The sequence below is a fragment of the Halictus rubicundus genome, chromosome 1 (assembly GCF_050948215.1).
Source record: "Halictus rubicundus isolate RS-2024b chromosome 1, iyHalRubi1_principal, whole genome shotgun sequence".
Lineage (NCBI taxonomy): Eukaryota > Metazoa > Arthropoda > Insecta > Hymenoptera > Halictidae > Halictus > Halictus rubicundus.
In genome coordinates this window covers 1723108-1738772 of record NC_135149.1, presented here as the reverse complement: position 1 = coordinate 1738772, position 15665 = coordinate 1723108, and the positions used below count along the sequence as shown (strand labels likewise).

Genomic DNA, 15665 nt, shown 5'->3' with positions numbered 1-15665 from the left:
GAAAGTCACTTTGTTCCGTCTTCAAACCCCTTGTCGACGCTTTTCCTTCGGGTTCGTCTTGACCCGAGGGTTTAAAACGAATTTCGAACTTCTAATGTATAAGTCCGTCTGCTGTTTATCTTTCAGCAGTATCAATCATTATTTTAGGACATTTAAAAAGTCGAGGAAGATCCTGATCAACCAGAAAGTCCTTTTTGAGAAATCTAATTTTGCTGTAACCGTCAGCTTAGAGATTTTTTTCTGCGTGGACCGCAGAAGCTGCAAGAATGATTTTACATGGAAATATTCTGTAAACTCTTTGAAGTACGACAGTACTCCGAACTCAGTACTCTGTACTTCGTATATTTTTTTTTGTAATATTCTGAACATTAACACCGATTCACAGATGTCCGAGAAAATTGAAAATGTCTAAGGTGCCTCACTCTCCTTAAAAATTTTTTAAACAAATTCAAATGTTCATAATGTTATAAAAAAATACTACCATATTCTCGAGAATCTGTCCAGTCATCCTACATCAAAATCATCCACCTAGCTTTCCTGTTTATGGCAGAAATAATGCTGAAAGTTGAAGGTTTGAATCATTTTTAACAATTAAATTTCTCTCTTTCAGTGTCGACAGTCTCCAGTGCAGTTTTGATTTTCTAACGCATAATGTCGAATGCTGTTTATTTTGCAACAGGTTCAACAATTATTGTTGCATATTTGGAAAATCGGCGGCGATCGGTTTAATCTGATTAGACACGATTAAAATCGCGCGGAGCTGTATTGATCCGATCAATGGAATGGTTACGCGTGTCGAATCCCCCTTTCCGTTCTTCTCACATTTTTATTCGCCTGTTGTTTATCGGGATCGTGCAGCTCACGCGAATCGCTCGCGAAAATGAACGCGATATTAATTTAAGTCAGCTTTAGCAGTATCGTGATCACGCGTAGGCGGATCAGTGGCATTAACGTTTAAAATTAGAAAACCACTCGTATGTATCGCGGAATACTGCGTCCCGAGGTGCGAGGAATGTTTACCTATCAATTATTCGCTGGTTCTCACCGTTTCTGCGAGAGCAATTTATTGCGTACTATTTTTACACGACGCTTCCGAATCAGTTTCTTTTCTGAGGCGAACAAGAGCCGCGCCGTGATAATCTCGTCGGTAATTTTTTCTTTTTTTTTTCATTTAAGCAACCGCAGTTGCAACCTCCGTAAACCTTCATTGTTGCAATCCACTTTGCAAGTTTATTTAATTTTAAGACCCAAAGCATTTTTCCGCGATATTATCTTTGAGAACTTTTTTCTTACCGAAAAGCGTACTTCATCTTGAGGTGTAATCACAATTCTTGCTGTTTTATCCAACTCTGCATCTTTTCCTCTTTCGTAATTCACTGTAACGAAGAATGCTAAAGAGATTACAATCTCGAGTTATTACTACTGTCCAATATGTGTCGTCTTATCCGATAGCTGTCATGAAATTTGGGAGAAGTACATATTCGAGAGTTTTGTATTTATGTCTAATGAAAACTGTAGTCACTTTAAGATGTAATTATGGTTCACTAACTAAGAGTCTTCTTATCTGATTGTAGTCGTCTTCGAAACTGTCTTTGAAAAGCAGTCCTTCGTTTATATTCGCTGTAACAATGATTAATATCTGGAGTACTATTCTCAAGTTATTATAACGAGCCACTCTGTTTCATCTTATTTCATGTCAGCCATAAAGTTTCTCCTCTTCGACATTATCTTTGAAAAGAATTTTTCATTTTACATTAATTGAACAACGTACTCTGTCTTAAATAATTTATTCACTGAACGTCAATTTGTCCAATTTCTGTTCTAATCTTTTGGAAATTTTCAGTGAAATGGATTTTTGAAATCATATTCATTAAATTTGTAATGCTCAAGGTGTTAGTACAACTGAGAAAATTGTCAAGTTGACTAATTACTGTTTAAATAAATTACTGTGAAAATTTTTCACTACACATTCCCCGAGAAAGTACTCTATTCATAATACATCAATTTTTACACGCGCCAAAGTGATCACTCTCACTCGATCATTCCTCACATTCGAAATTATTTCTAAAAATATTGTTCATCTACTGAAAGCATCTTTCTCGAGCAGCGCCCACTTCAACAATTTTTAATTGCGTGCCTGTAACGAATCGCTCTCGACGATCGCAGAGAGCCCACCTCGGTAAACGTATAATTCTTGAAAAAAAAGCTCGGATTGTTTGCTTCGTTCGAAACGCAGATTCACACAGCAGAAAAATTTGCTTCGCCATTGTCAGTCTATCGAACAGCGGATTCATTTCCCCACCGACCTCGAAATTCAAACGGATCCACCCACTACAATTTCGATTTTCTGAAACATCTGTACATGGTCGAGGGATTTCGATAACGTTTCGAGAAGGAGAGCAATTCTACCGATTATGCTGTCGCGATTTGATCCATCGAGCACCACTGTAATTTAGCGGATCCTCTTTATCGTAATTCAATTCCAGGGGACGAGCGGCGTAAACGATTTTACCTTGCCTCGTTTCCAGGTGTTCTGAAGGCCAGCGTTTTTCAGGCGGTGACCTGGCGGATTCACACGTGCTTAATTCCTGGTATCAACCTGCTATCATCCTCCTGGATTGGCTGCACACTCGCGCCATTCACTCGCGTCCGGCAAATTCGCGCTCGCGATGCAATTCCCGCAAATAATTCGTAGAATCGTCCGCAAAATATCTTTCTTCTGAAACTCCCAAGAAAATCCTCGAGCTACCGACCGCAGGCTCGATCGTTTACAAAACTCTCGAGGATCGACGCTCTCTCGCGATCACCGACAGCCATCGATCCTATCAATTTATGACACGATACCGGAGAGAAAAAATCGAACGCGATTTTCTCTATTTCGATTCGGTTTTGTCGATTTGAGCGGAATATGCCGAATTGCTCTTGTGCGAGGATCAATGACCCTTCGCCGGATATTTCGCCTGAGTGGACACAGGTGAACGATGTTGTCGGTGGAGCCGAATCAGGCATCAATTCGGCGAAATCGAGAGCGCGCCGTAAACTGAAGCGAAACTTGGATCCGCGGAGGATCCACGCTCCCTCGACGCAGTCGCAAAACACGATGCAACCGTTTTGTGTCTTCTCTTCCTCTTCCCGGCGACTGCCACTCTCTTTCGAGGGCTTTCCAGCATCCACGCCTTCCGTCCACCCCCTTCGAAAACACCCCCCAACTATTCTTCCCTTTGCGCAAACCCCACGGTCCCCGAGAATTTGGTTCTGTCAATTACACGCGCGCTTCGCGATTGCGGCGAACATGATTCTCGCTGATCCCCGATATCCTTTGACCCCGTGCACCGGGGCCGGTTTGACCTAAAAGCAAAACGTTGCTGTCGTTTGCAATTTTTCTTCCTGAATTATTCCCGATTATCCAACGTCATTCCATCCGAGTCGAGGCTTGAATTTTTTCGAGAATCAAACGTCTGCGGTCCCATCTAATTCAGAATGTTCTCCTCAATATTTCCTTGTCATTTATTAACCGTTTGCACTCGAAACTATTGTATCTCGAAAGCCAAACGTTTCTTCCGACCTAGATTATTTCCATGTTATCTAATTATTTTCATTTTATGCATATGAAACTGATGCAATTTACTCATACGATACTTACATGTTTCGAAATTTATTGACTGTAAAAAATATTTTTAATAATGACGTAGCAACTTTTAGTGGCGTCTCAGAGTCACGCCTCGAGTGCTAAGGGTTCACAGAGTCGAGAATCTCCGGCTAAGTGAATTTCGTGAGAAGATGGCGCTGTTTATGCGTTTATGACAAGCTTGAGTGGGTGCCATTTAAAACAGCAGAAGGATTAAAAAAATTTAAAAACGTTAATGTGTTATCTCGAACTTATTGAAATTATTAGAGGAATTATTAGAAGAAAGAAGAAGAAATAGATTGCGTTCTAAATCTTCAGTCGACTCGATATTATGAGGCACGCGTTTAATTGCAATTCATTGCGTCTGATTTAGGAGCTGGATTTTTTCCAGAATCGTAATACAAATTGCTTCGGTCATCTTCGATATGTTCTTTCCATTTATGAAGCAACAGAGAAACAGATAATTGCAAACAATCCATTATAAAATCGTTGACTATAGTTGTAGTCCTTATTTGATCAGAAGTATCAGCATTTGCAATAAGTGGCAATTAAATCGTTAAAATCACAGCATATTTCGCAGCCGAACGAATTCATGTTTCAACACAATGTAAATCCCCTAATTATCTGAACCGTGTACAAGGATTAATATGGATTAGGATAAACTCAATTTCGTACTCAATGTGTGGATAATTGATGCTAAATCATCCAACGAGCGATTTTGTATGTATCGTTTTACTACTATTATAATTATAAAGATCCTTCTGTAGGGAACGATCAATTAAATCTTTTACTATTTAAGAACACATAATCAAAATTCCGCAAAAGCTGAATAAATTTAATCTCTCTGAGGTAACACATGTCAGCCGCTTTTGGTATTGAGTAACTTTGCTAACACGAGGGTGTGTTGACGTTGAGCAATTAATTTGGAGACTTAACGTTATAATTTTATTATGGGGTATAAAATTCTTTATTAAGTTTCATGCGCACGCGAGAAACCGTTGCATAAAAGATCCTAGGGTTATACTCCATCCACGTTTATTTCACATTTCGCATGAACGATTTATGTTTCGGTTGTAATCTGATATTTTGAAGAAACTTCTCACGGTATCCGACGAAAATTAAATTTTCTTCCCCCGAGGAATATACGAGAAGTAATGATAAATACAATATTATTACAAGGTAGCTGTTTCTATTATATTTTTTCTGAGAGACAGAAACTTTTTCTCAAGTGTTTATTCCTTCTTTTCTTCCCTTTTTAGAAAATGTCTCGGAAATATTAAACCGAAGCGATGAATTTCAGATTGCTTGTTGAGACGAGGATTATAATAAAATTATAAACGTGTTTCAATGAGATCTTATTCTCTTGTGAACTTTGGGGGTGGATAATTCTAATTACATTCCGAGTTTCACAAATGACGTTATACCAAACATTGTAATAATTAATGCAATAATAAATATTAATGCAGATTATTAATTTTAGAATTGTTGAAATTGGAAAGATTATTTCGTAGGAAATGACATAATAAATTTCGCAAATCACATATATGCTATACTAAAAATAGTAAAAAGTCTAGATGAACCCAATCTTGTCAATCTTATGATGCACTAAAGATGCACTAAAAAAGATTTTATGAAAGAAACACTGTTACAATGATTGGGAGCTCTGTAAACGGACAGCAAAGAAAATGTCAACATAATAATATCTGCACTCAGTAGATTGCTATCGTCACAAGTCAGACTCGATATACCAGTGCAACTCAACTCCAACTACAAGGAAAAATTTCGCAAATTTTATTTTTGACTCGCCAAAGAGAAGTTAAAACCAGCGATGGCTCCACAGTGAATCCCCGGAAAAGGGGATTCACAGTGCGGACGGTAGATAACGCAATGCATCCCGAGTGTAGCGCCAGGGTGTGCCATAATAGGCATTCGAGCTTTTGTGTTCCACGCATTGTCGGCTCAGCGATCCGAGGCTAACCAACTCGTGTAAACAAGCCCGTGTTCGCGATAATACACGTCTATCCTCGTTTTGGGATTCCCATCGCGGCTCTGGTTCCAGTAGGGAGCGGTAATAAGATTGGATTAAAGGGAACCAAAGGGTGGTAGCAAAAGGTGTAGCATAGCCCAGCTGACGGACGATGTCGCGAACCTGGTATTGGAATCCGTTTCACAGAAGAAAACCTTCTATTGTTTCCCCGGGCGATCGAAGTTTATCTTTAGCCTTTGCGTCGTGTCGACGATTACATTCGAATGGAACAGAAATATAGAGAACACTGTCACCGAAAGAATACCGGAGATTCTTCGCGAATCAAATCGATGGGCGTCGGATTCTCGAGAGCCGAGATCATTTGTTTTTGGATCAGGGATCGGTTCTTCCGGCGAAATTGCTTTCGACGATCGTTGAATCACGCGATTAGCCGCGTCGAGGGAATTTCTAGAAACGTTCGGTAACGCGAAACCATGGGTCGCGACGCGTCCGTTGTTACGTTTGCGAATCCACTTGGAATTCAATTAGAATTCCCACGGTAAGTGACACACAGAGCGGAGGGAAGCGGGCGCAGAATTTCAGCCTTCTCAGTCGTCTCGTTTGACTCGATGAGCGGACGTGGCCGAAAAAAAAAGAAAAAAAAAAAGAAGGAAAAAACAGGAGGAACACCGTGAAAAGAATCGATGGACACGAGCCTCGTAAGCATTTTCGCCGGACAGTTCGCGGGTAATTATCGTGCATCGACGGAGTGTGTCGCACATGTGTGTTGCTGTGACGGCCACACCTGGGGAAATGGATTCAGACGGGTCAAACAACAACCGAAGCACCTTTTCTCGATCGATACAGGTGAAACGTGGCACCTTTTAATTACTGCACCGACCATTTCAACGGAGAGACGCGCAGGTAAGGGTATCGCGATTCTAAAAGCAATTAATACTGTAGATGAGATTTGGTACGCTGACTGCCCACTGGAATTGCCGAGATTCTATATAATTTTCATCCCTATGACTGGACTGCGAATTTTTATGTGAAATAAAAATCTCTTTTTCAATTATTTTCATGAGCTGAAAGCAATATAGTCAGATTATTAAATTCTTCAATTGGTCTCACAGTTTTGCATCGCGTCTGGTCATTTTTGTCATATAAAATTTATTGCTTCTGACAATATTACAAATTTTAATGCGAAGACGGTAATACTGCAAGGAGTTGATATGTTCGATTTAATTTTGAATCTGTGTGCTTTTGTGCGGAATTATTTTTAAGAGTTAAACAAGGCGTGTCTTGAAATTTTAATGTCTTTTTTGTGCCCAGAAAAATTTCAAAATATTGAAATCTCCAATCTGAGAAAATTCTAATTGTTTAAAATCGTGTGGCTTCTCAGGGGTTGAAATCCTGAATGAATTTTAGTGTCTTCGTCTGGATTTAGAAAAATTGCAAAATAATGAAATCTGAGAAAATTCGGATATCTTAAGAATCGTGCAGTTTCTCTGGGGTTGTGATTAATTTACGAATTACACTTGTCTTGGATTTATATAAAGGTTGTATAAATAGCTGGGAATAGCAAGATCGCTGGTAACAATGGTGAATTTTTATCGTTCATTCCAAACTCCTGTCCCTCCACAATTCATGCTCACTCCTATGGTTTCTGTTCAGTTTCCATTACCGAGCCTCAGGTTTTCTGGTCGATTACGTCGCTTTTCCCACAGACCTCCCCCTCGAGTGCAACTCTGCGAACAGCTTTTTCTTCTCGGAATGTTGCCGTTGACGTTTCCAAAGCGCGAAGAGAGTCTTCATTTTATTTCACGCTTCTCTTCAACCTCTGATTACTTCCTCGGTACGATCGATGCCGAGCCTCCTGCAGAAACAGGGTTTTTGGACAACGTCCAGGGTTAGAGATTGTTTCCATCGCTTTCCTGCAAAGTTCCCCCGTTAGGTAAACACTGGAACCACGTACGAGACAGCGCATCCCTGGTTCGGTATTTGCTGATCGTTATTTCATCCGTCCCGAATTGTGGATTCGGGGTAAATAAGTTTGCTGCGACGATTGGGACGAATTCGCACGGAACTTTCATCGGCGACCTTTGACCCGTGGTATCGTTCACAATTACAACAATTAGGGCCTTCCTTGTGTCGTTAATAATTTTCTAGGAGGCTCAGAAAATTTATTATTAGAGGTTAATTTCGATTTAATGCCAGAGCTGTCGAGGTACAATATTGCGTTTAATGCAATACGGTTTTTATCACACCTGCTTGTGTAAAACAGTCAATTTAACAAATTCTAATAACTAGCGGATGTTTATGTAGTTTGCAATATTCCTAGGCGAATTTCAAGGAAGTGAAATCAAATAAAATCTGATTTTCGGTGTTAGAATATTCTATACTAGAATTTGCAACAATTAAAAACATAAAAAATTAGGAACAGCCAAACTTAGAGGAAAACAGCTAAATTAAGCCCTTAGGTAGGGCCTCATTTACAATTTTTAATAAACTAGTGCCGTTTGCTAAGACAGTAAATATTTCTTTCTCGAACATATACAGTAAAATGAAGCACAAAACATAAGGTACAACAAGCTACTACCATTTCCGACGCTACAGTAATTGATTTTTCTCAAGATAGCCCAACTCCGAAATACGAAATGAGATTCCTCGATTAAGTGGGCAGCGTTGCGGTAAACATTTTTGCCGAAAAGTAATTTTTTCGGCATCGGCAAGTTTCTGGAGGCATCGTCGCCTAAGAAGTTAGTCGGAAAAAATTTCGCTCGGTCAAGGAGATCACCGTCAAAGCCGTTCATCCTCTGACTCGGGGTCAACTTTTTAGAGTAGCTCGTCGAAGTTTGTCCGCGTGATTAATTCGCGCCGCGGTTCGGCTCGGCTCGGAGAGTTTCGCCGAACTTCTGTTACGATCCTCGCGCCATATCTCGTCGGTCGACAACGGCGAACAACTTTATCTCTTGCAACGCGAGACCAGCTCCGGAAACCGTGGATTCGCGCGAGACTTATTGGTAGACATGCTCGAGGCAACCAAAACCGGCGTGTCTAATCGGCGTTGCGGAAACCGTGTCGCGAAAACGAATCGTCGCCGTGTGTTTATCCGTGAATCGTTCCCCTCGACGACGCCGAGACCTTTCCCTTCGGGGCCCCTAGGTCGCAGCTTCGTCGACGTTAATTCGGTTTGTTCGCGAGCGTGAAACTGAATTTTGAAATATGCAGATTAGTCGGAATGGGATAAAACAGGCGCGTGCTCGACTGTCAAAGGAGCAAAAAGACTGGCGACATTTCCTGCGGTTCCGTGACAAATTGGCGAGGCTGTGCTTGATTCTTCAGCGGCAGGGTGGTTCCTCGTGAGAAAATTAGACGAAAATGTACAATGAAATTTTTCGATAGAAACAACTTTGAGAATTTGGTACGTCTGATCAGTAAATTTTGAGCTGGTGAATCCGATTCTGCTCGTGTTTCTAAGCACAGATTGTTATTCCTCTTGTTGTTAGTACTGTGCTGTAACCGTAGCCCCATTAGATCTGTGATCGATACCAAGGCTACGGGAAAATACGTGGAAATCTGGTTAGAATCTATTTAGTATGTAATGCCAATGTTTCTGCAAATGGCAAGTTTTTCATTTATTTTTATGGAGCCTCATTAAAACAACGTTTGTTTAATAATGTATTCAAGACAGAATTTAAGTCCTAATGAATTAAATGCATTCACGATTCTAGCATTGTAAACGGAAAAAATAAAAAGTAATCGTATTACGCTGCCAAAAAGCGTGCACCAACACTTTTTATTGTTCCATTCGGAATCACCATCTGTCTGGTTGTAGCATCATTGCCGATACGCGTTGTACATTTTCCACCGATGTTAGCCAGCAATAGCTTCCTTGTTTCAATGGGACGTGGAAAGCCTAAACGCTCGGACGTTTGTTGCGAGCTGAATGACACATTCTTCGACCAGGCAAAAGATAAAAACGTAGTTCGGATCACAAAAATGCTATTACACTCTCTGGGAGATTCTATGGATTGAATAACGCGGTCGAGCTCCACGCGCGTTACCGGGTCCGTTGCAGCGGCACTTGAGCGTTACAATCGATGCAATCAGGTGCGTTTAAGTTCGTTGCAGACTGCAAGCGCATCGCTGGAATATCAAACGAATTCGTCATCGTCCTACGGATTGCGCTAGCTAAATGTGTAAAATTAAATTCTGCGATTCTGCATAAGCACGCGTTAACATCGCGAAATGCAGTTCGAAGAATACGCGATTACAATCCTTTTGGTCTAAGAGGGAACAATTTCCTGGTGCATATATTTTTGCATTAAATTGTCCCGTGTGCTCCAAGTTTGTAAATATGATTTCATGTTCCAAGACACGGTACTAAGTTCGCGGGTAGGGAAGCATGAAGTATTAAATATTGCGTTAACACCAACGAGAGTTTCTTAACTCCCTTTCCGTTCACGCTATACGCGAACTAAATTTACACCTGTGTTGTAACTTCGTTTCAAAGGCGGTCCAAACTTCGCGAGAGAGTGGTAAAGGTAAAGTCAAATCTTGTTCCCATTGCCTATCGGTGCTGCCACCCGACGACTGTTTTTGCTCGCAGGATCTGGCGTCATCCTTAGCCACAGACGACACACGAGAATCGATTTGTTTTGAGCTTTCGTGGTACAAAGCAAACTGTCTTATCCACTTGGAAATTGGAGGCTGGTCAGAGCGTTCTCTGCTCATGTACTACGTGAGCCGTCCGAAGAACTACTTGATAAAGTAGTATTCGAACGGGAGGAAAATGTACGAGTGGTATAAGCGTGTCGTCAGTACGCTATTCGACAAAGAACTCCTTCTCTTTTTCAGTTGAGTACCTTTTTAACAAGTTTCTTACCCAATTATCCAGATTCCAATAATCTCCGTGACCATTCTACGGACCTTCCACTAAATTGTAGTCCCTTCACCGAGTCTATAGGCCCTACGGCAGATTCGTAGCCCCTTACCCAATTATAGTCCCTATCTTAGTTTTCTAGCTCCTTCCTAAATTCCTCAGTTCTTCCACTACTTTTCTAGTAGCCTCGCCAATTCCCTAGTCCCTCCAAAAAATTTTCTAGTGCCTCCATAAATTGTTTAGCCTCTTCCTCAGCTTCTTAGTCCCGTGTCTATTTTCTTTCACCCGTCCCTACTACCTCTCTTCCTCTTTCATACACACAGACCTTCGATAGACCCCCAGGAACGTTGAGCCACCTCCATGAAATGAACCAAGTTACAACAGGTAACCGAGGTTGCCACGTTATCACCGCTTGATAAGAACAGTCGCCCCCTTTTCTACAGAAAGTATACAATGTATTTCTCTGTCTCACGGTCGTGGGGCTCTAGAGCCTTAACTGATAACTCGTGAATCTGGGTATGTTTGTGAGAATCTAGTATATTGTATACTCGAATTCTGCTACAAATTTTTCGAATGATTTAGAGATAGAAAATGCACAAGACACGTACAATTGTGTATACGTAACCTAGAGGAACTTGTTAGTCTTAGAAAGAAATATTTAGAAAAAGTGCGAACTCTAACTTTGACGAAATTCGCAACTTAGAATGTATTCCCATAGGAATTGTAGAACGTGTCAGGATTCCAATTAATTTCTCCACAGTCCTTCAACTATTGCCGTCCACAAATAATCGTACCGTCCCAAGTAAGTTTTCAATCGTTTTATTTCACTCTCACTCGTTATCGCAGGCTCAGAAAGTCTTGCGGCGCAGAGGCGCGCCGAATTGAACCAACAGATCCGTAATCGGATTATGTTTGCCGCGGATAAGAACGTTTGTTCGTCGTCCCGCGAACAATTGACTACCTAAACGAAAGAAGGGGGCAGCAGTCTTTTTAACCACGAGGACACCTCGCTAATAAGGTTTCGGGAACGTGTGTACAATCTTCGAACGAATCACATACGATCCGTCAGATCGAACTTATCCACTTTCAACTTGTTTCTTCTAGTCAGCAAAAAATTTATTATAAATCCGAGAATCGTGTGAATTAATTAGAACAATGTCTCGCAACTGGAAATCTTGTTAGGCTCCTTTCCAGCGAATAATCGGCTCATAATTGTATCATTAAATCAGCCCGTTGTGTTTGTGGCAAATATTTGGCCGCGAATGAAGTGGCATAGCTGGAGGCCACGCGCAAGAGATATTCAAACCCGTGATTCAGAAGACGGCCCGCATTTGTACATCCGAATGCAGCTCGCTTATGCAACAGTCCACATATTGCCATCTTTCTGATCGAGGGCTCATCTCCTCGGATCCAATATTTTATCCCCAACCGAGGCCAATCTTTTCGAACCGTTTATTTCTCTCGTTGCGTAACACCATTCATCCGTAACGCATCGCGAAACTTTGATTATTTGTCGAACCGTTCCCAGCTTTCATCGCGGCACACCTGTAAGATTTTCCGACTTCATTTACGATTCCACCTGTGACCTCCCGTTGCCTCACAAAAATATGTCTCACTTTGTCCTTCATAAAAATGAACATTTTGGAATATTTAAGAGAGCACATTTGAATTATGCGACAATAAATGATTCTCTTGCACTATGAATTATTTGCCCCATTTTCACCGAATCTACAATATGCGCTTTATAGCTTCAATACAGTAAAGTCTCGATCTAAGCCAAACGGAGCTACACGATCTTAGTCAGTTTACCTATCCCCTCCACTAGGGGTCATACCCCGCGAGGATCCAAGAAGATCGAGCTGCCTCGGTCGCCGAGGACTGTAAACATGTTGCGTAATGCGATACCGGGTCTCGTATATCGGCGTGAACCACTACTCATCCAAATACAAAACTTCTTTAATTTTCATTATTTTTTTATAATTTGAACTGTGCCCAGCGGTTTAATTGACGCTATGTAGTGCGCATTCGGCTGCGCGAACCGTGTTTATATGCTCTGTCCTTTTGTATGTTCGGCGCGGTCGACGCAGTCACTCGAAAATAGTAGCCCTACACGATCTATGTCACGGCACAGACCCGAGAATTGGGCTTAGACCAAGACTCAACTGTAATTGTAAATTACAAAATCTGGAACCGGTCGTTTGATTGGTGATGGTAGGTTTACTATAAATTTCATTTATCTTGTTTTTTACAGCGTAAAATATTAGGTCGTCCGACAAGTCGTGCAGTTTTCTATTGCACTTCTATGAATTTTAAGGTGCATCCTCTTGTCGGACTAAAATATGCATTCAAGTTGATTTTCATTCAATGATGTTTATCATGTCATCGTGTTATTATGTTATCATTGTTTATGCGTCAATATTTTACACTTGAATGTAACACGTCAAGAAATAACACGACGAACTGATCCACACATTGGACGTCTTCGCAGTGAAATAAAATAAATTCATTTATATATCACGAACGTTCATTAACAATGTTACTCATAGATCAGTTACCCGGTCGAATTCGCAGAATTTTGCTTTGAAACAGGAATCAACGTGTCCCAGTAGTATTTGAGCTGCATCGTTTTATTTGTGTTAGCTCCTGACACGTCGAAAGTGGATTGCGGTTCACGCAGCCGCCATTCGCGGTATAGTTCTCCACATAAAACAGTCCGAGGACTCGGCGACACTTCCTGTCGCTTTTCCGCGCGTTTGCGGCAACTGATTAAGAAATTTTAATTAGCCCCCGACGCGACGCGTCGAAACTAGCACAGCGTCCCGCGTAATGCCGCGACCCGTTCAAACCGTCGATTAAATTCCCGATATCGATTGTTCCCATGTCATTCCGTGGAATCAACAATCGCGCTGTTCAAAGCCCTGTGATCACGGTTATTGTGTCGCGTGAAAAGTGTATGACAAATGGTCGGCAGTCAACGGCCCGTAGAAACTGTTCGCGGAATGAAAAGGATCAAGATCGCCGACAGATAAATTGCCCGGAAATTGCCTTGTCTGAAACGACTCTCGGCAACGCGATTCTTAAATGGCTGCAATTTGTTGCCCGTTTTATTTCATTCGCTCCGGTTGCAAAGAGCAGACGATCGCGGGCGAATAGTCTCCCACGACAGTTTTGATTCCCTTTGCTCGTCGAACGATGCCGGTGTAGAAAACCGGATACTCCGGAGACCTTTGGAACGATCAAACCGGAAATAGACATTTGATTGAACCCCGTCGAACGAACACGTCATTCTCTCGTTTCGAAGCAGAATTATTTATCGGGCTCGTCAGACATCCTTGACATTTCGCTCGAAAAACAACTTCCGCGTTCGCAGTTGAAATATTTATTAAAAACCCTTATCGGAATGTCTACGAGCGAACAAATATCTGTCTGAAATTTGTTTGCCATCCAAGCTGGAACGGTGTAACCGAAATTCAGCGGACCGCGTTCGCAGCGGAGTCATTTGCTGAAAACTTTCGGCCACGGTGTCCCCAGTCGAACAAAGATCCTGTCGCGATCTGTTCATCATCGAAGCCAGAATGATTCCAGCAAAATTCGTTCGGCCGCCGGCTAAATGTACATTTATTATATTCGGTCCGTGCAATGCCACGGGAATATCGAGTCGCCTTGGTTGCAGATTTCTGCACCCTGCGGCGGCACAAAACGCGACGCCTTAGGTGCGCTTTATCGTGGGACATGTTTGCACGCGAAAATCTCCAAATAAGATTGGGGACGTTCTGGGAAAATCTGGCGGGAGTGCTTTCCGAGCAATCGGATACCAGAATTTCCCGAGAAATGCTGGCTGATAGTATCTGGTGAGGAATTATTCGTTAGAATTCTACAGCCACGATGTGCATCTTGATTTAAATGAGCCGTTTGTTTAATGCAAACATGGTACGAGTCGAAACGCTTAACCATTCGATAATGAGTAGACAACGGATCTTTAGGGAAAAGAAAAATTTTTAAATAGAAATAGTAAAATAGAAATTGTTTGTCACGTTCGCTACGTGTTGTGTACGATGACTTTCAATAGCAAGGTATATAAAATTACTTTGACTATCTTTAAGTAAAGTGTGGGATTGTGGACGTCACATATCTGTGATGGTGGTCGTAAACGTTTCGTGATATGTTTAGTGGGTTGAAAATAACATAACAGTATTTTATTTTAAATTCTTCTACTATCTAATAATGTAGTATCGTAAATTTAGGCAGAATGTCGTCGGGTCTTCAATGGCAGGAAGAGGGTCATAAAACATCGAGGCCTGACGAAGACCAGGCCCAAGGGATGAGGGCCATGAGAGAGAAAGTATCCCTGACGAAAACCAGGCCCAAGGGTAGGCTGGGACTTTCGAGAGACACACACAGGATTTGGGGATGAGTGCGGGTGTGTTAGTGACACTTATAAAAGGACATTTTCGTGGAGAACAGACAGACTTTGCGTCGACTGCGAAGAACGAAGAACGTATGAGTTGTGTGAGAATTTCCGACATCGAAGTTACTACTCTATACCCTTTTTTATATATATATTTTTTTAATAAACAAACATTATAAACCACATACTACAATAATATTAAATTTTAATATTTTTGTCATGATTGTATAAAATCCGCTGGCTAATAATGAGGAATTAATTGAAAATTCTGCAAGGCACAGACAGTATCGAAGGATGTTACGTGTGTCTTATGCAAACCACGTTAAAATTATGTTACAATTATTTTATTCAATATCGATTAACCCTCCGTATACCGGGGTCATTCGTGCTGGGGATAAACTCGAGCGACCGTCAGTATATACAATTATATTACGTTATAAGACGAGGCATTTTATTTCGAAATAAGCAAATCGCTATCCCCTTTCCTTCTTCATCCGAACTACAACGAAAGTCGGTCCTGAGCCATCGTCGTATATCGGAAGAAAACTAGTGAAATATCGGTGTGGGTCAGAAATGACTCCGGCATAGGCCTCGAACTCGCAGGAGTCCGAGGGAATCTCTCTGCAATATACGTATACGAACTTGCAAGGGTCAAAATCTAGACAAACTGTCGCTTCAATATTGCAATGAGCAGTTTAGAAGTGGTCAATTGTGTTTCCTAAAAGTCCAATCTACGTCTGTATAGAGCCCAAATTGCGAATTTCTACCTCATCGTGGA

The 15665-nt window shown here is 41.4% G+C and overlaps 2 protein-coding genes across 4 annotated transcripts in view; one reads left to right on the top strand and one right to left on the bottom strand.

The window, feature by feature from the left end:
• Positions 1 to 3120, bottom strand: part of LOC143365237 (neuropeptide CCHamide-2 receptor-like) — a 45193-nt gene extending 42073 nt beyond the window's left edge. Inside the window, exon 1 of the mRNA XM_076805224.1 lies at positions 2513 to 3120. The gene's annotated coding sequence lies outside the window, so the exon portion shown is untranslated. The remainder of the gene's footprint in view (positions 1 to 2512) is intronic.
• A 3108-nt stretch (positions 3121 to 6228) lies between these two features.
• LOC143365173 (neuropeptide CCHamide-1 receptor-like) overlaps positions 6229 to 15665 on the top strand; it is a 67076-nt gene continuing 57639 nt past the window's right edge. For all 3 annotated transcript variants that reach the window (XM_076805115.1, XM_076805098.1, XM_076805106.1), the window contains exon 1: positions 6229 to 6518. In XM_076805115.1, the coding sequence (XP_076661230.1) occupies positions 6299 to 6518 (220 nt within the window). In that variant the 5' untranslated portion in view covers positions 6229 to 6298. The remainder of the gene's footprint in view (positions 6519 to 15665) is intronic.